We start from the raw sequence: 24,703 nt of genomic DNA, 5'->3' as shown, positions 1-24,703 counted from the left end.
GGCCTGTTCGAAAATGAAAAAGTATTGTGAATGGTCTCTTTTTATAATGAAACATTTTGTGAAATGTCTATTTATCAGATTAAATATCTAGTGAAAAGTTTATTTTTGCAATAAAGTACTTTGTGAAGGGTCCGTTAAATTTTCCCAAACAGACTCTGGTACAACTTTCTTTTTCTTTTAGAAACACTTACAAAATTTTAATACCATTTTAGGAACTTTAGGAGAAGCAAAATTTTATGGAATTTAATGAATTTTAGGGGAATGTGACCCTTGACATTATTAACAACTGTCGAACATATGGCATTCCTTCATTGATATTTTGTGCTTCCAGCATTGTTTTTGTGAAAATAAATGTTTCATTTTTCTTCTTTAATTAATAACAAAAACTTAGAACACAAATCCTTTATTCAAGAAGAAAAAAGGAATTACATGATGATGTTTAATACATATGCAAGATGAAAGGGATACAGTTTAAGTACTCCAAAAACGAATGGAATGTTTAATACATCAAAACTCACCAACAAGCTAATCATCTGCAGCTTTAAGCTCATAATGAACATAAATATTTCATTTTTCAAGGCACAAATGTATATGAGGGAAATTTATTTTTCCCTTTTTGTTCGGAGAAATTTGCATGATTAAACATTACATTATTACTGTATTGTTGGGAATATAGACTGTCCATTTTAAACACAAGTAAAGATTAGCACTTTAACAACATTTTTTCGATATTCACAGAGTCTTTAAACAAAGCCAAACATTAAGCTAAAATGTATGTATCTCAAATTTCAATTTTAAGCTATGACAAATTAAATAACGAGTCTAATCTGAATTCTTTTATTGTGTAAAAAACATGCAAAAACAAAAATTAAAATTTGCACTCATAAAGCCTTATTCAACCAAAACTGGAAAGACAATTATAAGAGCTAATAGTTATTTATAAGTTTAAAAATATATACTATTTAAACTTTGTTACAATGGAACAATGATGGATGTGTGTTAAAGTAAAGGAATTAGTATGAATATTTCTTTTGATCACTTATCCTAAAAAATAAATTTAAATCATTTAAGAAAAAGATGCCATTATTGAATAAAACAAAATGAAGAGAAATCTAAATTTTGATGTATAGAAAATAGTTTGGAAAAATATCAAGAACTGCATTGTGAGTAGCATTTAAATTTATGAAGAAAATGCGCATTACCCTTTCTTTCCAAGATTTAAATAAACTCTTTCAAGACATATAAAAAAAATTCCTTTATCTTGAGTGCTTATTGAAATTGAAAGTCTATCACATGAAATGATAAAAGATAGAAAAGCAAAGCCATCAAAATTCAACCAAAGTTTTCTGCATAAAAACTAGGCTTTAGAACTAATATTAAAACTCAAGATTCCATCCATTTTTGTTTATCAATGCCTCTGTGAGATTTAATGTGTTTAAAACGACATTGTGATCCATATATACAACCAGTGGTCCGCCAGAAATAGCATTCATCTCCATTTACAGGCCCTTGTCCAGACTTCCCTTGGTCAGGAAGAGGTACACAACTAAATAGAAATATATATATATATATATATTTATATACATAAAGCCCAGCACAATAAAAAGACAATAATATAAAATTAACATTTTTGATCATTTATCTTAATATATAAAAATATTCTGTGAGGACATTTGTCACCATAAGGCTTTTGAACGGCTGGACTGATTTTGATCAAATTTTTTGTGTGTAATTAAGTTGTAGCAAGCATAGTTTCGAAGCGTGATGGATCGAATCGGAAATGTTTTTGTTAATTATTAATATAAACATTGGATGGTTATATCTCCCAAATGATTAATATTTATTTTAACCTATTGTTGAGCGAGAACTGAAATAAGTATTTAACCCGTTGCCAAAGGACAATAAGAGAGCCAGCTCTGCTTTTTGTAATGAAATTTCCAAGTGTGATATGTCAGTTGAGAATAGATAAAACGTAGAAAAGCAACGATTTTAGGTCCCATGATATATTTTTAAGTAAAGTACTGGAAGGTTCACTTAAAACATGTGTTCTGTCATCATAGTTGAACCATGTGACCGGATCAGTGCTTTAGGTTTTCCTAACCAAATAATCAGAAAGTACCATACCTAGCAACATTTGTTTCTCGGCTGAAATCCATCCTTTAAATATTTTAACCTTTAAGTCAAATACAGAAATCATAGAAATTCAGAAAAACAAGGTTGGTGATATTGAAGGTAAAAAGCAGACCTGAAGTCCATCTTGGGCATGAAGCATACAGAGAGTTCTTCAAACTATAATAATTTTATTTCTTGAAAATACAAGCCAGCGGAGATACGTTTTCGCAACCTGGAGCTCACTACTAGGGTGAAAAAAATTTTTTTTTGCTTATTATTGTTTTGTAGTTTGATAACAATGCGACTCCAAACGCATTTCCTTGTTTTATTACAAGGGTGGATCCAGAAATCCTTCAAGGGAGGGGTGATTGATTTCCCTTACAATGCATCCTAGATTACACGAGCATCGACATATATGTGAAAGTGTGGAAAACCAAAATTAACAACTATTTTTTAAAACAAATAGCTAGGAAAGGGTTTCTTAGAATATTTTTATTTAAAACAAATAAAAGAAGAAAGATGTTGCTATGGTAGTCAAAAAGAAGGGAGGCAGTCCCAAACCTAATATCATCTCTTATGTCATCAAGAGTGTTATTAAAATGCGTTTTTAGAACTTTAATTTTGTTAAAACTTCCAGGGAGAGTTTTTGAGTTCCCTTTCCCTAACATCATCAAAAAAAAAAAATCTAAAATTCTGTTTTTTGGAACTTTGCCCCAAGAAAGTACAAAACCCCATCTTCCCCTAATGTCATCAGAAGTGGCCTACAATCGAGATTTTAGTACTCAAATTTCAAAAAAGTTCTAAGGAAGAGCACCCCCTTAATCTAAAATTGTTGAAGATCATCTAAAACTGTTTAAGGAACCACAATTGGGAAAAAATACACAGGGAAAACTCAAATAGACAGTTTCCAACTCCATCCCTTCCCCTAACATAAAATGGATAGCCTACAACAGTATTTTCCTTAGGAATCCTGCCAATATGCCTCAAATTTCAGCGACTATTTTATTAATTTTTAAACACTTTGAAAAAATAAATTGCAAAATCTGTTACAAAAAAAGGGGAACTATTTGTTAAAAACACTAATAAATGTCGGAAATAATTAACTCTCAGAGGCTGAAATAAATGCAAAATTTACTACTTAAAAAAGTAATAAAGAAGTAAGTCTTTGGCTAGTCTGCAATAAAAAGTGGTAAGTTTTCATTTTGTTCATTACTTTTTTGGTGCTCCTTAAATATTTAGTTAAAATTTTCATTAGAAGTTTCATATTTCAAACTGTCTTTTAAAAAACTTAGTTCTGCAATGAATTAAGTTCACTAGAACAAGCTACTTGACGAAGGATCACTTTACAAAAAAATATAATTATTGCATTAAAAAATGTGCAAAAGATCAACTAGAAAATGTATGTGGTTAGGTTTCCAACAAACAAGGCAAAGTTTCGGCAACTTTTCTTTTTTCTTTTTTGACATGAAAATGAATAAAATCATAAAAATATTGCACTGTTTAAATATCAAACACAAACAACAATTTTTAAAAGCAGCTTACTCTCAAAATATTTTGATATAGACTGATCATTTCAGTAAAAAATTCTCAAAATATTTTGACACGTACTTCTAACTTAAACAATTATTCATGTAAAAATAAAGTTTTGAAACTGAATGATATGCTACCAGAATAGTACTTGTGTTACAGCAACATTTTAATCAGGATACACTATTTTAATCTCTTTTTAGTTTTATTCTTCATAGATCTAAAATTAGACAAAAAAATTGTAATTTTGAGAACGTTAAAACTTTTCTTTAAAATCAAACACAAAATAAACTTGAAACATCTTGAAAAAGTTTTGCCACAAAACATGAGCTTATTTAAGTGATTAAAATTATAAATGCAGTAGAACTTTGATTATCCTAGTAGTTGAAACCAACTACTTTCAGGAAAAGAAATTACACCATAATGAAGAATTTCAATTCTTAGACTACACACAATTACATGATTTTTTTTTTGCAAAAGCACTTATCAAAAAGAACATAAAAACAAGGATAAATTAGTACACTTGTAGTATACATAGTTACCCAAGTTTGAAATTTAAAATCCTTTTTACATATATGTAGTAATTTCATATAGGAATTACTACAGATGGCTTCTACTACAGAGTTTTGAATAATCAAAGGTTTACTGTGCTAAAAATTTCAGTGTATCATTACTATATTTTACAAAATGCACAGCATTCACACTTGTTAAGACAAATTACATAAAGTTAAATTTAGTTATACAAATACAAATACAAAAGTGACGACCAGCAACAGGCTCTGGGCCCAGCTAGACTGGTCCTAGTCAATTTACAATCCCCAGTGAAGATCAATGGCCCTCTTAAAACTGTCTACTCCTTTGCTCATTACCACCTCTTCCGGTAAGCTGTTCCAAGGTTCCACTACCCTGCTAAAATAATAATTTTTTCTAATATCCATGTCAGCTTGAGATTTAAATAGCTTAAAACAATGACCCCTTGTCCTGTTTTCAGTGCTAAACTTTAGCCCCGTAACATCTTTCGTTTTAATAAATTTAAACAGCTGAATCATGTCCCCTCGGTCTCTTCTTTGCTCAAGACTGTACATTTTTAGCCTTCTAAGCCTGGAATCATAATCTAAGTGGGAAAGTCCACTTATTAGCCTTGTAGCCCGCCTTTGAACCCTTTCCAATACATTAATGTCTTTCTTAAGATAAGGAGACCAAAACTGAACAGCATACTCCAAATGGGGTCTTACCAAACTTCTATATAAGGGCAGAAGAACTTCTTTAGATTTATTTGAAATAGATCTATTGATAAACCCAAGCCATCTTATTGGCTTTGTTGCTAGCAATGCTGCACTGTTGGCTAAACTTTAAATCCTGACTTATTAGGACCCCCAGATCAGTAACTTTGTCTGCCTGACTAATGACTGAACCTTGCAAATAATAACTTGTACACTTATTTCCATGCCCTAAATGTAGCACTTGACATTTCCCAACATTAACAGCCATACCCCATTTATCAGCCCACTCCGTAATATGATCTAGATGCTCTTGCAGCTGATTTGCTTGTTCTTCATTTTCTACAGTCCCCATAACTTTGACATCATCAGCAAAACAATTCATGTTCCCAGAAATATTTTTGTGAATATCGTTCATAAAAACAATGAACAAAACAGGCCCTAACACTGATCCTTGAGGAACCCCGCTTAAGACCTCACTCCAATTAGAATAATTTCCCCTTACAACTACTCTTTGTTTCCTTCCGGTCAGCCAATTTTTTACCCAAATGAAAGTTTTCCCTCCTATTCCTATATCAGCTAATTTGCTAAGTAGAGCAACATGCGGTACCTTATTGAAAGCTTTTTGAAAATCAATGTAAACAACATCTACAGGCTTCTTATTGTCCAAAGCCATGGTAACTTTGTCATAGAAATGTAATAAATTAGTTGCACAAGATTTACCTTTCCTGAAACCGTACTGAAAACTAGTCAATAGATTATTAGTCTCTAGAAAATTTACTATCTTAATTTTCATCAATGTTCCAAAAATTTTGCAAACCACCGAAGTTAGACTCACAGGTCTATAATTTCTCGCACTCCCTTTAGACCCTTTCTTGAAGAGCGGTGTAATGTTAGCCAGCTTCCAGTCCTCTGGCACTGTCCCCAAATTATAAGAAGCATTGAAAATGTTTGCGATTACATCTGCTAATTCCTCTGCACATTCAACTAAAATTTTCGGATAAATATTATCTGGCCCCGGAGCCTTAGTCTCTTTAATTTTTTTCAAATGAAGTAAAACGTCATCCCTGGAAAATACAAAGTCCTCAAGCTGTACTATAGCTTGTGTCTTGTTGGTGTCAACTGTTGAGATACAGTTATCGTTAAAAACACTCGAAAAAAAGTTATTAAGAACATTAGCAATATCACTATCGTCCTGAATTAAAATTCCGTGCTCATCAACCAGTGGCCCAATATGACTATTTCGAACTTTCCCCGAATTAGCGTATGCAAAAAACCTCTTGGGATTCCTGTTTATGTTATCTGCCAGTCTTTGCTCCAACTCTCTTTTCTGAATCCGTACCAAATACTTAAATTTACGCCTTGCCTTACAATATTGGAGCCTATCTGCACTGTGACCTGTTTCTCTAAACCTATGAAAAGCAGCTTGCTTGTAATTTAGAGCGTCTTTAGTTTCCCTGGAGAACCACATTGGCCAAATTTTAGTGTTGACACCCTTTCTCCTAAAAGGAACATGATCCCTAACCGTATTCGCTAGATTTTCCTTAAACTCTGCCCACTGAAGATTCACATCGCTATTGTCCAATCCAGAAGAAAAAACTGCTTTCAAACTCTGCCGAAGTGCCACAAAGTCAGTATTTCTGAAATTGGGCACAAACCTAAAATTCTCTACTTTGTGCATATCAAATTTAATCCCAAACCTAATACTGTTGTGGTCACTATCTCCAATGTGTTCCCCTACACATAACCCCTCAACAGAGCCTTCCATGTCGCAGAAAACTAGATCTAAAATCGCGTCCTGTCGAATACCCTGAGTTACAATTTGATCTAAGAAACAGTCACCAATTACTTTCAAAAAATCCTCTTCTCTGCTATTACTATGGTAAAAATTATTCAATCAATTCCTGGAAAATTAAAATCTCCCATTATGATGACTGACCCCTTGCTAGAAATGTCACTAATAATACTAAACATCTGTTCGTCTTGACCCTGGCTTAAGTTGGGTGGCCTATAAATATTCCCCAAACGTAGTTTTTTGCCCTTATTACTAATCAACTCCAGCCAAATCATATCAATCTCATTAGGTTTATCATTAATTACCAATTCATTGCAAATTAAAGTGTCTCTCACATAAAATAAAACCCCACCACCTCTTTTACCTACTCTATCTTGTCTAAACAAATTATACCCAGCAATAGATAATAAATCATCATCACTTTCGGTAGCCCATGTCTCGGTAACTCCAATAATATCCAACCTTTCGTCTATAATTATGCTTTTCAATTCTTCCATCTTGTTCCTAATACTACGAGCATTTGTATAAAAAACCTTAAGTAAGCCCATCTTACTTTTATTTAATGCTGCACGATTGTTTGAATCCCAAGTGTTAAAATCTTTTCTCTTATTAGCCACCCTATTTCCGTTTCTACTAAAATCCCGATAGTTAGTACCCTTTCGAATTCTGCTCCTTAAACCATGCCCCCCATTCCAACTTAGTTTTTTGATTCTGAAGCCTCTAAAACCAAACCACTAACCATTTTGACCCCTGTAGAGCTCAGATGTAGGCCATCCCTAGCAACCCAATCTCGTTTACATCTACTCCACACATCAATAAATATCTTCAAATCATCTTCAAATATTTCAATTTTACTTTCATGCCCAGTTGAATTTCGATTGTAAATAAATACAGTCATACTATAGAGCAGAGTTATTATACAATGTGAGATACGGAAGAAAAAAAACACGGTCATTTTTAGTCCTTTCAAGATAAAATGAGGGCTAATAATTGAAGTGATTAATTTGGGAACAGTACTAGTAGTTGTACCACCCAGGTGAATAATACTGGTGCCAGCTGGAAATTTGACATTTTTCTGCGGTAAAAATTTTTAAGTGTCAGTTTCGACATTACAAAAGTTTGAAATTGTCTTTCTAGTTGAATTTCAAGCAATATTTTGCATAGTTAAACACTGGTACATTTTTTTGAATCAGGTGTTCTCAACCTTTAAGGCTCTGTGCTTCCTTTTGAATATTGATGAGAAAACATATAAATAAATCTATCATATAATTAAAAATATATTTATTTTTAAAAAAATTTTATTCTTACTCAATGTAATTTGTGATGTGTACTATTTTGAAATGATAAGAAATATCGTAAACTGAAACCATATATAAAAAAATTGTTAAAAAATTACAGGAAAATGTTAATATTAGGATAGTTAACTGAAAATTGGAATTGTCAGGTCTAGTTTCATACACACTGTAAAAATAAAATAGCTTTCTAAATTGGCCACTGAATTATTTTACAATCCTTTCATGAAAATTTAATTTTTGTGCAGTAACAAAGTGAATTAAAATTTATTACAAATAATGATAATAATTTTGAAAAGAAACACTTTACTTCAATTTAAGATTTATGTCTGCCACTAGGAGAGTACTGTAATATGCACTCTACAGTGGTAAAGGCATTTACAACTAAATAAGGTGCTGAAAGAAACCTGAAGTGTGTAGAAGAAAAAACTTACTACAGTTTTGATGTCAGAATGCCTATTTTACTATACAAAAACTCAAAAACATAACTCAGCAGAAATTTTGTTAAAAATTGCTTCACTGTGAATCATTTCTCTATTCAATTCTTTTAAAAGTCTGTTTAAATACAGGGTGGTAAGGTAAGTAGGTCCTAAGTAACAATGTGGTGGCCGATTATAATTGGAAAAAGGCACCTTCAGAAGTCAAAATTATGTGCATTAAGGAACGTGTGGACCTGAATTTTATGTATCCTACTTTCGAGGAATACGACTAACTAAATTATGTCATTATGCAACCCAAATAAAGGACAAATTGGTGTTAATTCGATGCTTTAAAACCCTTTTTGAAAATCCATACTTTTAACATATATTATTTATTCTACGTCACACATCCTCTCAAGACATCTGATTTCTGGTGAAAAGTGTGTATTGTGCAAGTGTGGTAAGAGAAAAAAAAAACTTGGGTGTTAAATTAAAATTTTGCTGGTTTTCAATTTTTCTTCAAATTTGTGACACATAGCATTAACCTTGTGTTGCAAATTTGTTTAAGTAATAAAACAAGAACCAGAAAAATAAACTTCTAGTATTTATTAATTGTTTATAAATATGAAAAGTCAATAAACTGCTAACTTTTTAACAACTATACAGCTTTAAAAAATACAATTATCATTTCACAAATTATCAAAAAGTAATAAAAGTAATCAATAATTACTTAAGAAAACACTTTAATATTGAATTTTGCAGTATTTTAATTAATTAAGTTTCATGCCATGTGAAATTTTAAAATATTGTTAAAAACAATCTAACAATGAACTAATGATTGTAATCAAGGTCCAATAATGGTAAATTATGGTGCAGAAACATTAGGCACTCTACAAGATCTATTCTTTATATCATAACATGTTGACATGATTATCAGTTGTCAAATCATGTAACAGTATTAGAAAATAAAACTGGTAACAAATTTTTGCAGAATTTCAGATAAACATAAACAAAATTAGTCATTTCTATGTTAATTCACTTTTGGAATGATTTTTTTTTTTTTAATTTTAAATAAATAATTACACTTTTAATGGAAATAAATTTAGATACCTGAAACGAAAATGCATTTACATTTCACAAATGACACAAAATATATAAACATTTTCTACTAAAATTTGATTTTAAGTTGGCACAAAATAAAAATCCAAGTGTTAGAAGTACTAAAAAATTTTATGGAGGTATTCAGTATTTGGCCGAATATTCAGTTATTAACCAAATATTTGGAATTTGGTACATTCTTAATAACATTTTTTATTAGCTTATACATCAGTTAAACCGCTACCTACATTGCAACTAACTCTGCAAACAGTCAGCTTTAGAAGTATTTTCGTAACCCTAAAGCCGCCATAAATATTATGGCAAAAATTATATATTAATTTAAAATATACTCACACGGGCTTTTTCTTCTTTGGTTTAGCTGTTTCCCCAGCTAAATTAGGAAACCGAATTTCCAGAAAAGCACCATGAAGTTGATATCCCTACAGGAAAAAATATTTAAGTTGCATGTAGTAGGTACAAAATATATGTCGTTATCTAGTAAAATAAAAACATACGATTCCAAAATATCTAAGGACTAAGGAAAACGTTATCAACATAGTAAAACAACACAAAGTATATGCAATGGGACAGAGTGCTCCATTTACAAAGTAATTTTTTTAAGTACATGACTGACAAATTTATCTCAAAAGAAAATAAACCCAATGAAAGACAAAGGCAATGTTTAAATGATGTAAACCAACCTTTTGTTTTTTTTAAAAATAGTTAACTATAGTAACAGAATACACTGACGAATATAATAATTTTTTTTATACAAATTTGCAATAACAATTGCATACATCAGCTTAAGAGTTACAAGCTGGAGGGACAAGAAATTAAACTGTGCAATAAAACTAGCTATTTTGCTGGCCTAGATCCGTTTCTTATACAAAAATAGGGGGTAACAGGTTCTCTGTAGCTTAAAACTATTGCAACATTCATCATAAATTCAAACTAAAATTTCTTGGATTTGTCAATACATATGATCATTAAAAAGATAATTATTTTAATATAGAATTACAGTATTTTGTTCTATATCTTCCACACTTTCATAAATTGCATATGCATTTTTCTTTGTAGTCCTTAGTACAGATACAAATTAGAAAACATTCCATATTGATCAAGGATGCCCGCTAAATCAGCAGTAATAGGTAATCGGCCATAATTGGCCTTTGTCGATTAGTCATAATCAGCCAAATTTTGCTAGTTAATCGGCAAGAAATATTTTCTTAAATACTTTTCAATAATTTTTAAATCTTTAAGTATTACTTGACTAAGAAACCAAGCTGAATAAATTTATGAACAATAAATGAATGTAATTTTCTGCAACATGAATATAATATGCAGCACCTGAAGTGCACTGTAGGAAAAAAAAAAGACAGTAGACCCTTGTTTAACATGGGGGTTACGTTCCACAAAAAAATGCCACGTAAATTGAGACTTAATAGTAGTGTTAAAATAGGGGTTAGGTTCCGTATACAAAAAAACTACTTCATTCTAGTGATGATTAATTGTATAATAAGCTTAATGTGTACTTATATCTATTTTTATACACAACATGCATAAAGAAAACATAAAGTAATTTCGTGTTCTGTTTATAAAGAGGAGCTGGCAATGATAGTCTTTTGGCAGTCATTAAGAATGTTTCTCTATAATTCTTTGCAGTGCATTAACGCATCCATGACCACTTGCGTCATTTCCATGATAGAATCTTCCTTCACTAACAAATCAGGAAGATCATTTCTGTTGTCTAGGAGCGGCTAAAAAATTTCAACTGGAACGTTTTTGGTTGTGTGTCACTGATGTCATATCCTCGATTTGTTATCCATTGGTTTTGGCCGCCTTTGTCACTCCTGAAAGCTCTTCTTTCAGTGAGTTTTGAACTGTGTGAGTTTAATAACTTTTAACTTTACTTCTGGAAAGAGCTCTGGAAACAATTGCAATGTCTCCAGTGGCCCAAGCTCGATTATTAGCCTGCCAAAATGCAGTTTATTATGCATAATCTGCAATCTTTAGGAGTTTGAATTTTGAAAGAGGGGAAAATTCTATCTATTTGCATTGCCGCATCCGCCTAAAACCGAAACTCATCCTCGTAAAATAAACCCACGTAAAACGAGGGTCTACTGTACAAAATTTGGGCAAAACTCAATGAAATATGAAATTAATCCTTACATCTAACATTCATGTAACACTATTATGAGGAATTAAATCTGAAATGCAAAAGCAGAATTATCAGGACATAAACTGTCTTACTGATTCATATATATTTCCTCCTACACTAAATAAGCTTTCACGTAGTTTTATTGTTTCAATTATCATATGATTTTTCAAAATATATAGGTAATACAGATAGACGTTAGTAAATGATATCCAACAGCATTCTCATTCCTAATGTAATGTAATAAATCGTCTGTATTCAAATGAGATTGACTTCTCAACTCTTTCGGCACATGTAAAGTTGTAGTTTTAGGCCCCCATCTCTGGATGCCAAATCAAATGCAAATGAGGTATTTCAGTATAAATAGTGAATGATTCCAATCCTTCTCTTTTTCTTTTCGCTTAGCCTCTTAGGTGTTAGGTACGGCAGGTGTTGGGGAGTTATCGAACTCCACCTCTGCTTATGGCCAGGGTTTATTCGAATTAGATTATTTCTTTGTTTATTTATTTTAGTTTCCGATGGACCAATAAATCTTTGGTAAGCTTTCTAAACAAGTTTCCAATGTTTATTCCTTTACGTTGACACTAACGCTGTATCTTCTGCTGTGTGGTATCATCTCTGCTTGTATAAGTATGTAATATTGTTGACTGACTTACGGAACTCAGCCTTTCGGCTTTCTATTTTAACAACATAAGTTATCAAATACCTCTTTGGAGTTGCATCAAGATGATTAGCAATAATAGAAGAGATTTTCAGGAAGTGCTGTGTTAAACATTTAAAAAACTATCCTTTCCTGTTTTTAATAATAACTGTGCACGCACACACTATATAAATTTAAAAAAAGTAAAGCATACTTGTAGTGCAGCCATAGCTTTTCCAGGAGATGCTTTGCTTTTGTAATTGACAAAAGCACAAAATTTTTCAGGCATAACTTTAACACTTATGAATTCACCATACCTAAAATGAAAAAAACCATTTAAAAATGAACCACACTATTCATTGATAAATGATCCCTACCACATAATAAAAAAAAATTCCTTCGATAAAATTCTTACATCATACATTGGGAACAAATTAAATATTTGACTCACTTTTAACATCTTAAACGAGTTTATTCTAAAGGAGATTACTGATACAGGTCATAGAGCGTGACAATTCTGACGATCACAATACTCTTGTTAAAGAAAAATACTCAAGTAACTTGCTACTACTTTAGCCTCCTTGAAAAGATTGGCGACAAAATTGAATCAGTGCCTGTTTCCATGTAGGTTCATATTTATTCCAATTTTCATCAAAAACATAGTATTACTTCTTGAGACATAGCACTTATAATGAACAAGAAAGAATATTCGATTACACTATCCCCTTTTGAATTATAAGCACAAAAACCAAATCAGCTCTTTTACCTCCTGAAGTCTACCTTTGGATGACGAGATTTTATTTGATGTCTTTTTCCACTTCGAAAAATTGTTATTTGTACTGCTAACTGGTGATAGGTTAACTTCTATTTTACTATAGTCGATTGCAAAATTAGTCAAAAATATATTGACTGAAATTTAGCAATAACTAGAAAACACTTTTAACCAGAAAACACTTTTAATTAGTTTATATAGCAAAATTTTCATTTTGAGTCTCTACTTCATCCAGGAGTTTTATTTTTTATGAAAACTAGAATGCGGTCTCCAGCCGATTCGCTATATTTCCCCACGCAACCTTCAACGTAGCGCCAAAAGAATCGTTAAGCTAAATATTCTCACAAACCTTCATTTTTTTCAAATGCCTCTAAAATCTGTTAAACGAAAAAGTGGAAGCTCTCCTTTTCAGGGAACATAGTACTCAGTAGTACTAATAAATTTAAAAAAAAAATGAAAATTTTTGAAATTGACATATTTGAGAAAAATCAAAAATTTATCTTAAACTTTTTTTTTTTTTTCAAAACACTGGGAAAAAAACTAAAGCACATATTTCAAAATGTTGTATATTTTTTTAAACAAGAAAAAATATCTTTTTAAATAAAGCAACAAAATATGTTTTACCGTTCCTGAGATAATGTACTGTGAAGATTTTGACTAAAATCTCAAGTGAGAAATCATGACAGGACCGCCATCTTTGGCAGCCTGTATCTTGCCTAGGAATTTTTTGGGCAAAACAAAAAAAAAAGTGTTTCTTAATTTTTTATGAATTTTAACGTATGTTAAATTTAAAAAAAACCCGAGACCATCATGTTACAGCCCTTGTTGAATTGACATTGATTCTACCTTACTCATTTTTTTGAACTGATTTATTTAAATTTTTATTGACTGGTTACACCCGGATACATAGGTAAGACTTTTGAATTTTTGCTGGTTGTACGGTGGAGTGTTATTATTGATAGCCTTTGGTTTCTAATTACAGAGACAAAATCCCAGTGTTTTCTAGTTTTAGGTCTTAGTGCTAAAAATCTGCATTCATTTTTCACATGTGGTGCATTTAGCCCAATGTATTCCTGAATGTTAGTTTTTTTTCGGAACTGGACATCCTCCATTTAGTTTTTAGTGTAAATTTTTGGGTCTTTTGACCCTAGGATGAAGTTTCCACTGCTGATGAGTTCTGGCTTCATTTACTCAATTTATATTGTTATGCAATCTAGTGTGATTACTATTTTAATTGTGTTTATATTTTCTATATTTGCCCTTTAAATAATTCAACTATAATATACACATACAAATATACATGATTCTCACTGCATATACAGTCAAATGATCCCTGATTTGACAAGAAATTAGGAAATATTTGGTTGGTACAATGTGAAGTCTGTGAGAGCATAACTCGCTTTTAACGAGAAACCCTGCTTAAAATGAACAATATTTTTGCAATTCATAGAATTTCCACTTGCTGCTAGTTCAACTTATCTTTTCTCGGAAAAATTCCTTGAATACCCAATTCAACTGAAAGTTAGTGTTGAGCCAAAAATTCTGTAAATAAGTGATGATGGCAGTTTTTTTTCAATTACTGAGTAAGCATTTCAAAATTATATGTTTGTTGACACCTAAGTTATTACTTTCCAAGTATTTCTGTCAATATGGCAGCTCAAATTTAAACTAATGCAGATAAAAAAAAAAATAATGAAAGAAATGACTATAACAACAAATGTCAAGAGTTTGAAGTTGAACTACCTTCCACATATTCAATGGCTTTTGATATGCAGAAAAACTTCAAACGTTTTTCGAAGCTAGGAGTGCAAATGTCGATGTTTTTTGGGCCTTGACCATATTTCTTGAGAAAAAAAAATGGTACAAAAAAGATATAATAAAACACTTTGAAACAAATGCACCAACTTCTTTGGGAGTAGCAGAAGTAAAACAGACAAAGAAAGTATGTATGAATATTTTGATTTCTTTTCCTTCTTTCTCTAACTCATTTTTTACGAGCAATTGGTTACATTGAGTAATTATTGTGGTCCCTTCACTCTGGTTATAAGTAAGTTTGACTGTAATACTGGACCCATACCATTACAAAGGGCCATATACAAGAGGGTGGTTTATAAGGTTCAAACCCCCTCCAAAATTTTTCAAAACTATTTTAAATGATGAGGCTTTTATTCATCATAAAAATTTATCAACAAATGTGTTTGGTAAAACCCTTTCTGAAAGAAAAGTCTGGTTACGGCCCAGCCATTACACAAGGCAAAATTTGACATAAAGCAAAGTTAAAAAATATAAAAATACTCATTTTTTTAAAGCAATTAAATACTTATTCTAGTTGCAAATGATCTAGCAAAAGCAACTATTTACTACAACTAATAAACTTACTTTGAAAATAGATTGGTCACCATTTTCTCAGTAACTGTTGGCTGCACATTACCGATCCATAATGAGTTATGCTGTTCTGGATTTTTTGGGCTGTAAATATAAATGCAATACTTTAATTTAAAGACCAAACTACTATGTGAACCATTTATATATTCTCCCAACAGTATTCCCTAATTTAATATTTAACTGCTTGATGAATTGAAATGAAATCACGTATTCTGGTTAAAAATAGATGTTCAGGCAAAACAACCTCCCATATTTGCAGATGCCGGGCCTCTGTGATATTTCTCTTTGAGTGTGCCTGGATCAAGTGTCATTGCCGCCATTCAAGCCATGAGCTAAGTGATGGGGGAAAACTCTGCCAACCTATCTTCACCACAACTCAAAAGGAGGCTGATTTGCTACTCTATTATAATCAATTATGTTGGACATCAAATACCAACATTACAAAAATGCTATATTCAAAAGAAATGAGAAGACATAAAAAATTGGAGAAAATTTTTTTAATTGCACTTTACAACTTACTCTTTCTTTATATCATACTCTCCAGCAGCTTGCTTTGTTTTTGAAACAGGCTTCCAAAACTCCTCACATTCTTCATCAGATAAAAAGACATCAACTTCACTAACATTATTTATCGTAAAATCACCCCTAACAAGGCCAAGTAGAGCCTCTTTGACAGATCCAAATTTAGAAAGAGCAACTTCAGCTTCATGCACACTGTAACCGAACTCCTATACAACAAAAGATTTACAGCATATGTTTACATAAAATATATTAGTTACAGCACAAGACAAATATAATAAAAATACTTTTTAAAAAAAACTATGGATAGAATACAACTTGGCCAATCCTCAATGAACATGTAGACAACATCTAAACTTTCATGATAATCCATCATTCCAGTAGATATACCCGATTCAATGAGAAGTGATCGAGAAAATAAACAAAGTGTTGTTTTATCCAAATTTACAGATTACCACATGATGGTGGGACGATTCTGCTACTATAGAACAAAGGTTGCTTCAAAAGGTTTTTTAAATGCTTTAAAATTTGATGAAGCTTCAGCCAGTGCCACATGTGCAAAATACGCACAAAAAAGAAAACTTACTTTTCCTATCTAAGAAGATTTTAGCTTTTTGAAAGTACAGCAGAACCTTGACTAACCAAAGTGATTGAGCCCAGATCTCCTTTGGTAAATCAAAAATTCCGGACAAAAGCAGGACTGAAAAACGCATGTCAGGAGACAGCAGAAACCTAATTCTGACTTTAATCATGCACATTTTTTTTAAAATGACTACTACATATGAGGCAGTCAGAAGCAAAGAGAGTTAAGTGCCAAAACTAAAAATTTCGAGAAAACCAGTACAAATAGTAGGAGAACATCTCCTTTGTTTTCTAGCAAGAGATAGTACTAGAAGCTTTGATGGGTGCTGCTGTATAGCATGATTTAGAGAAAAATTTCAATGAAAGCCTACCTAGGATCTAACTTTAAACACATTTTACTCGAAATTTTATAAGTTCACTTACATCCCTTTGCTTCTTACTGCCTCATATGATGTTATAAACTACATTAACATAATTATAAACAATTTTGTTCAGCAAATATCACTCAAGTCAGAAATGTAATGTAAATACAATAAGACACAACATGGTAAAATTTAATCTTTATTGTGTTGTTAATAATTAATAATCAATTATGTTTTTGTTCTTTAACTTTAAAAACAAAATGCAGTTACTAAATAATTACCTTATAAAACAATACTTTACTTACACATTTCTATTGCTTTCAAATCTGACGGCATTTAAAAACATATATAATTATTTAGTGTTCCGTAAATTTACCAATAGGTTTTTTTTTTCAGAAGAAAAAAAGATATTCTTGCCACCATTTAAAATTATGATGTTATATGCTTTTTTAATTCGAGACTTTTCAGTATTTTAAATCCCTTCATCCCCCATCATTTAACATTCTAACTTGTAAAAAATACTAAACACATTAAGTCGCAAATCCTTCAATGCTTATTTGTTTTTTCATATTTGCTAGTCAGTTCAAGACAACAAGCAAGGACGGATACAAAGGAGAGGCGATCGTCCCTCCTTTGAGAACACTGCATAGACAATTTTTTCAAATTGAAGTTTTAAAACACAAGTGCAGGATGTTTTTGACGATATTAAGGAAAGGACCGGGATGGGGTACAAATCTTCCTTCCCAGAACTTTTTTCGAATTGAAGTTTCAAAATGGCTATTTTAGATGACCTTTAGTGTTATTAGGAAGACAATTTCAGAGACTCCCCCCCCCCCCCCTCTCCCGATATTTTTACGAATTCAAGTCTTAATGAAGCGATTGTAGGCATTTCAGGTAGTGTTAATGAAAGAAATTTGTTATTTCACTTTCTTCCAGGTATTTTTTGAAACTGAAGCTTCAAAAAAGGTCAAGTTTAGACAACCCTTGATCATGTTAGGAGAGAGGGGATTTCAAAACATTGCCCTGGAATTACGAAGAAATTGAAGTTCTAAAACACAATTTTAGAATAAGGTTTTCAATGTAAAAGGGTAGGAATAGGCTTGGGTACCAACTTTGATAAATTTGTATGTTTTAGTTGTGTCAGATAAAAATGATGTGGTGCCCACCCCCAAGCATGTGTAAAATAGAAACAAAGTAGAGGTAAACTATAAACGCCCCCTCCTTGGACAATTTCCGGATCCGTCCATGACAAGACATGTAGTTAACACTGAAATGAATAAAGTTCCAGAATAGTAGTTTTTATTTGTGGTTAGCATATTAATACTCACATGAATGTACAATAAGGTTGCCAGTAGTATGAAAAATAAAATAAATATAAAAAAATAACAAAGTAGATCTCAATTTCATAGATTTTGCAATTATAAACAAAGATTTAAATTTATTTTCAGCAATTCCTTGTAGTCTAATAAAGATTAATGTTTGTTCATAACAGTCAGAATTTCTTATTATTTGAACAACTTCAAATCCACCTTCATAAAAAAACACACCATCCTTTTAATGTATTTGATTTATAAAAGTTACTATCAGCTTTTATTTATTTATTTATTATTCATTTATTTATTTAATTTTAGTTTTTTGATATTTTGGAAAAAGGTCTTAAGTTTTAAGTAACTGAAATAAAACAAAGCATGCACACAGTGTTTATTTTTAATTTCATTTCAAAACGAAATGCTTCGATCATTTCAACAATCATTTACATATACTTTAAAATCACTTGTACTTTTAATTCACCTCACTTTGATTGTCAATGTACACTCCTATCAGAAACAGCATTTCTATTTCTGTTAATAACTTATTTTTTACTTCTGCATGCTAAAAACTATAAACAGATTTGGAATCTCAGCAACTTTTTCATTTATTCAGGGTTACAAATAATTTTTAACTTAACAGGTTTTCTAGACACAAATGTTTGAAAATTCCCTTCATATATGAATGTTTTCATTTTTGAATTATTCAAAAAACATTTTTAAAAAAGCCAAATCAGAGATCCTTTCATAAAGAGTTGACGGGGATGGCGAACACCCTAAACTCCCTATTAGACACCATGAAGAACACCATAAATTGGACACACTTCAAGAATACCTTTAAAAAATTTCAATGCTGCAGTCTGCACTGTGATCCTCTTGGTAGGCATCTCTTATTTACATCAAGAGATCATTCAAAAAACATTTGTAAGAAGAAAATCTCTTTTTAGTTCAGGATTTATGTTTGCCTGAATTTCCCTTGAAGCAGTTACAGAACAGATATTTTTGATCCCCCCCAAGATAAATCAATCCAGTAAAAATACTGGGAAATCACATTTTGTATAACTAAAAATATATTAAGAAAGTAGCTTACTTAAGAACAATTTTGCATATAAAACTTTAAATTTTGATTAACTCAATAGCTTACAGCAATTTGTAGAATTTTAACTGTATGTAGATGAGACAAGGCATCTTCACATTCACTGTCATACTTTAAAACTTGCAAGAAACATTCTTCAGCAAGATCATATCTCTAAAAGGAAAATAAAGTTGTTTATATCAGGAAAACGTAGTGAAACATGCAGTAATACATATAAAATCTTTAGAGGGTGAATATAGGAAAAGTGTGCTAATTTAAGTCCCAAATAAATTTCCCGAACATTTCCAAATAAAAACTAATCCTTTTTTTTTTCATATAGTAAACTTCATCTCAAATCTTATATCTTTAAACGAGCAATTCTTGTGGGTATGTATGTATATTTATATTTCTTATCTCGGAAACGGCTCCAACAACTTGGATGAAATTTTGGATTTAATAGTAGTTTTGCATTCCAAGTTCATCTACATCAGTGTTTTTTCCGTAAAAACGTGATTTTTTACAAAAAAACAGTTTTTTAATCTTATATCTTTAAACGAGCAATTCTTTTGGGTATATATATATTTCGTATCTCGAAACGGCTCTAACGATTTGGATGAAATTTTGGATTTAATTGTAGTTTTGCATTCTAAGTTCATCTACATCAGTGCTTTTTCTGTAAAAACACGATTTTTTACAACAAAGTTTTTTAAAATAAAGTTGAATTAAGTTAAGCCTTGAAGTAAACTGTGAATTGACGCATCAGGCAGACGATTTGCAACCATAAGAATGAAAATTTGTCACTTCTAGCTTTAAAATTTTATATACTTGCTTAGGGTTGCCAGGCTTGGCTGCTATTGGCCACTTTGGCTAATTTCAAATACATTTGGCTGAAAACAAATTCAAAAACATTATGTAAGTCGATGTAAGGCTTTTTTCTTTTTTAAGTGAAACTATTGCTTGACTATCCTATTTTATTTTATTTATTAATTTTCTTTTTACACTTCGAATAGTTTAACATGTTTTTTAAATTACGCATCTAAATTTTATTTCGAAGAAGCGTATGTCTTGAGATTGTTTATGTTTTGTTAAGTCTGTTGTTATCATTTGTTGGAATGGTTTGTGGATCATCAGTTTTGATGGATATCATGCTGTATGTAGCATTTTCTGGCGTAAAAACCAAAAGTACTTATTCAAAAAGAAAATCTCGATTGGGATAAAATCGTGAAACGCATCATAGTATGAAAGGAAGTATTCAGTTAAAAATCGATTTCACCATAGCAAAACTAAGGTCAAAATATTTTAATTACTGACAAGAAAATTGTATAGTGGAAACAAATGTAACAGATAGTTTAAAGAAAAATGTTGATTTAATTACATTCAGAATCTTCTTTGTTTGGTACTTTAGTGTTATAAGAAGGTCGAGTGCTTAATATTTCATTAACGTGAAGCTTTTCAAATATATTTGGAAAAGTATTGAACCTTAAAAAAAACACGATTTGACAAAAAATAATTCTTTTAAAGCCGAGCGAGGCTCGGTCATCCAGGTACTATAAAGTGTAGTTAAGTTAAACCTTGAAAAAAAAAAAAAAAACTGAATTGACACATCAGACAGACGATTTGCAACCATAACAATGAAAATTTGTCTTTTCTCGCTTTAAAATTTTAAACTTGCTTAGGTTGCCACTTGGCTGATATTAGCCACTTTGGCTAATTTCAATCATACTTGGCTAAAAACAAATTCAAAGGCATTATGTAAGTCGACGTAAGGCTTTTTTTTTCAGCAAAACTATAGCTTGACCGTCTTTTATTTTATTTACTTATTTTCTTTTTTACACTTAAAATAGTTTTTTTTTTTAAATTTTTTTTTTAAAATCATGCATCTAAATTTTATTTCGGAAAAACATATGTCTTGAGACTGTTTATATTTTGTTGTTATAATTTGTTGGAGTGGTTTGTGGATCATCGGTTTTTATGGATAGCATTCTGTATGTAGCATTTTCTGACGCAAAGTGACCAACTACTCTAAAAGTACTTATTCCAAATAAAAATCTCGATTGGGATAAAATCGTGAATCGCAACTCTTTTGATAAACAACAGGAAAATTGTATAGTGGAAGCAAAAATGTAACGGATAGTTTAAAGAAAAATGTTGATTTAATTGCATTCAGAATCTTCTTTATTTGGTACTTCAATGTTATAAGAAGGTCGGGGCGCATTTTCAATCCAATTTTTCATATTTATTGTCACCACGTTTGGTCTTAGAAACTACTTTTTGTCAAAACCGTGTGTTAAATATTAATACGCAACCAGCTTAGAGATTCCCTAGGTGGATGTCTCTGGGAGAAAGGAGGTCTATATTTAGTTGTAGGCTTCTTATAGCCGAAATGATTATAATGCTGATGACGTGTTTACATGTATATCTCTCGTTTCTCGGAAGCATATCCAACGACTGGCCAGAGCCTTAATATTTCGTTAAAGTGATGCTTTTCAAGTATATTTGAAAAAGTATCGCACCTTAGAAAAAAACAAGCTGACAAAAAATAATTCTTTTAAAGCCGAGCGAGGCTTGGTCGTCTAGGTACTTCAATCTATGACAAAACTTCAGGTTTTATTTGATGCTTTCATAGCACAAAAGTTATATAGTAAAAACCATCATATAAAATAACATTCTTTAATTTAAGAGTCATAAGCAAAGAGGATAAGAATAAATATGTAATGTTAATTAAGAAATTTTAATTTTTTAAAATGAGTCAAAAATAGTTACATAAAATTGAAAAGACATAATAAGATACAATGATTTTATGTTATTAAAATTTCTTAAAGAAGACCGGTATCATTACTTTGTAACATCTTTTCTGTAACTGTTCTTTAAGTTTTTTTTTTTTTTTATCTACTAAATAGCAGAAAAAGCAGCAAGATTCATATTTTCCTGGCGTTCCATGTTTCTTCGCACAGAAACATCAACCACAGGACACGTCTGATTGAAGCGCCCGAGAAACATTTCTCCCCCCCCCCCCCCCAAGACAGACACAGGAATCCCAGCAAAAAAAACTCTTTAATTGCTTTCTCTCAGCCTAGTATAGGGAGTGTATGATTGCAACATTTCCTGTATCTCTAAAGAGGGGTTTTCAATTCAACTCCTCTTACAGAGGAGTTAAAAAGGGTGAAAAGGTCAAATTGAAATGTCTTGAGAAGGGGGAGAAATTTTTGAGCAATTCGATAGTTTATTGGGCTGTACAGGATTTTTTTTTTACGTCACTAGGCTAATGACAACAAATCTAAATAACAATAGATAGCTTCTCTGAATCCTTCCTAACCTCTTCAAGAAATAATAAAAGAAGTCTTCGAAACATACCTGAAAGAATGATGGCATTGTCTACTTACTATAAAAAGTCTGTTTATAAACTCAGCATAAATTTACTCAAGTTTTAAATTATCTTTATACAGTAGAACCTTGTTTTACGCAGGTTTATTTTATGTGGTTTCGATTATACGTGGTTTAAGATTTGACACCTTTATTTTATTTTACGTGGATGAGTTTCGGTTTTACACGGATGCGGCAATGCACACAGATGAAACTAGCCCCTCTTTCAAAATGCAAACTTCTAAAAGATATCAGATTACATGTAATTAACCGCATTTTGGCGTACTAATAATCGAGCTTGGGCCACTGGAGACATTTTATGCAATAGGGAAGTTTTCGATTTTTCAATTTTATTTTTATGTGATAGAGTAACATGTATGAACATCATAGGGGAAAAAAATTTTGCGATACGATAAGTAGCTTTTTTAAATTAATTTTTAAAGTTCAAGCACTTGTGAGGTCAAATGGCATAGGAAGTGACGTCAAGGCTCTTCCGATAGGGGAGAAGCCGAAGGACGTGCATTCGACTTCGAAGACGAAACGTAAAAGGCTTATCTCCTCGCATTTAACTCCTCGCGTTTCTGGAACATTAAACCTCTCATCCTCTCGGAAATATTCGAATATCATCATTGATGTTAATTGATGAAGATTATTTAGATTGTGCTTTAACGAATCCGGCCTTCATAGTGTGTTCAAAAGGATTATTAAATTTCCAAAAATTAAAAATATCAGCTCGCTCAAATTGTCCCTAGCGAAAACAAGGGATCTTCGGCGTAAGGCTGCCCATTAGCGCCCTGTGACATAGGCTTGTGACGTTTCAGAAAAGCGCACTTTTGCGAGTGGATTTTTAAAAATTCATTAAAAATCAATCACGGTGCTTTAAAATTCGGCGATGCTGAATTTTTTAGTTTTGAGAGTCAATTAACAATATCCAATAGCCAAAATATGAACATTTAATAGGTTGCAACTTCCCTATTGGTTCCAGAGCTCTTTCCAGAAGTAAAGTTATTGAAATCAAACAGTTGAGAACTCACCGGAAGAAGAGCTTTAAGGAGTGACAAAGGAGGCTAAAACCAACGAGGATACTGACGTCGGTGACGCACAACCAAAAACGTTCACATTGAAAATTGAGCTATTCCTAGACAATAGAAATGATCTTTCTGATTTGTTAGTGAAGGAAGATTCTATCATGGAAATGACGCAAGTGATCATTCATGCGTTAATGCTCTACAAAGAATTACAGAGAAAAATTCTTAATGACTGTCGAAAGACTATCACAGTCAGCTCCTCTTTATAAACAAAACACAAAATTAATTTATGTTTTCTTTATGCATATTGTGCATAAAAGTCGATATAAGTACACATTAAACTTATTATATAATTAGTCACCACTAGAATGAAGTACTCTGTTATATACGGAACCAAACCCCTATTTTACATTAGTATTAGGTCTCAATTTACACGGTTTCAATTTACGAGGCATTTCCGTGGAACGTAAACCCCGTGTAAAACGAGGGTCTACAGTATAATATATTTTTTTCTGAAAAACTTTGAAGTTCTTAAATCATAGTTTAAAGATTTAAATTTTGTTATGCTACTTTTAATTCATCACAATTTGATCATTTGGCTCTCCTTTATTACAAGAAAAATTAAAACGTTTTTTCCCCCAATTGACTTTCTTAACATTTTCACTAACAAGTTTGAAAATTTTAGTCACATCTGAATTATTTCAGTTTTCTTTATTTAATGTAAGATTAGTGCATCTCATGTCTCACTAGTTTGTCTTGCAATTCTTGACTAAAGTTTTATTAGGTGGCATAAGAAAGAAAGCTCTATTTTTCAAACAATTCGATGGTTGTGTCATCAATTGTTCTCATGATTTAAGTTTTATTTAACTTTCGGTTCAATTCAAAATGTTAATGATTTTTTCTTTCTAAAAAATAGAATTAACTTTTCTGAGGAGGAAATCAAATGAATTACAAAAATATTGCTCACTTTAAGTGAGGTTCGCTCACTAAAAGCGAGTTTTGTTCCCATACACTTAACATTGTACCAGCCAAATCTTTATGATTTCCTCACT

The 24,703-nt window shown here is 31.4% G+C and overlaps 1 protein-coding gene across 3 annotated transcripts in view; it reads right to left on the bottom strand.

Moving 5' to 3' along the window:
* Window positions 1-393: 393 nt before the first annotated feature.
* LOC129229621 (uncharacterized) overlaps window positions 394-24,703 on the bottom strand; it is a 68,470-nt gene continuing 44,160 nt past the window's right edge. For 2 of the 3 annotated variants that reach the window (XM_054863967.1, XM_054863970.1), the window contains 6 exons: window positions 19,330-19,434; window positions 15,935-16,143; window positions 15,410-15,499; window positions 12,473-12,575; window positions 9,818-9,903; window positions 394-1,546 (listed from right to left, as the gene is read on the bottom strand). In XM_054863967.1, the coding sequence (XP_054719942.1) occupies window positions 1,384-1,546; window positions 9,818-9,903; window positions 12,473-12,575; window positions 15,410-15,499; window positions 15,935-16,143; window positions 19,330-19,434 (756 nt within the window). In that variant the 3' untranslated portion in view covers window positions 394-1,383. Of the gene's footprint in view, window positions 1,547-3,779; window positions 3,860-9,817; window positions 9,904-12,472; window positions 12,576-15,409; window positions 15,500-15,934; window positions 16,144-19,329; window positions 19,435-24,703 lie in introns of all 3 variants that reach the window. The other variant, XM_054863969.1, reaches the window with a different exon arrangement.

The sequence above is a fragment of the Uloborus diversus genome, chromosome 9, assembly GCF_026930045.1.
Source record: "Uloborus diversus isolate 005 chromosome 9, Udiv.v.3.1, whole genome shotgun sequence".
NCBI classification, from domain to species: Eukaryota; Metazoa; Arthropoda; class Arachnida; order Araneae; family Uloboridae; genus Uloborus; species Uloborus diversus.
This window is presented reverse-complemented; position numbering and strand designations above follow the sequence as displayed.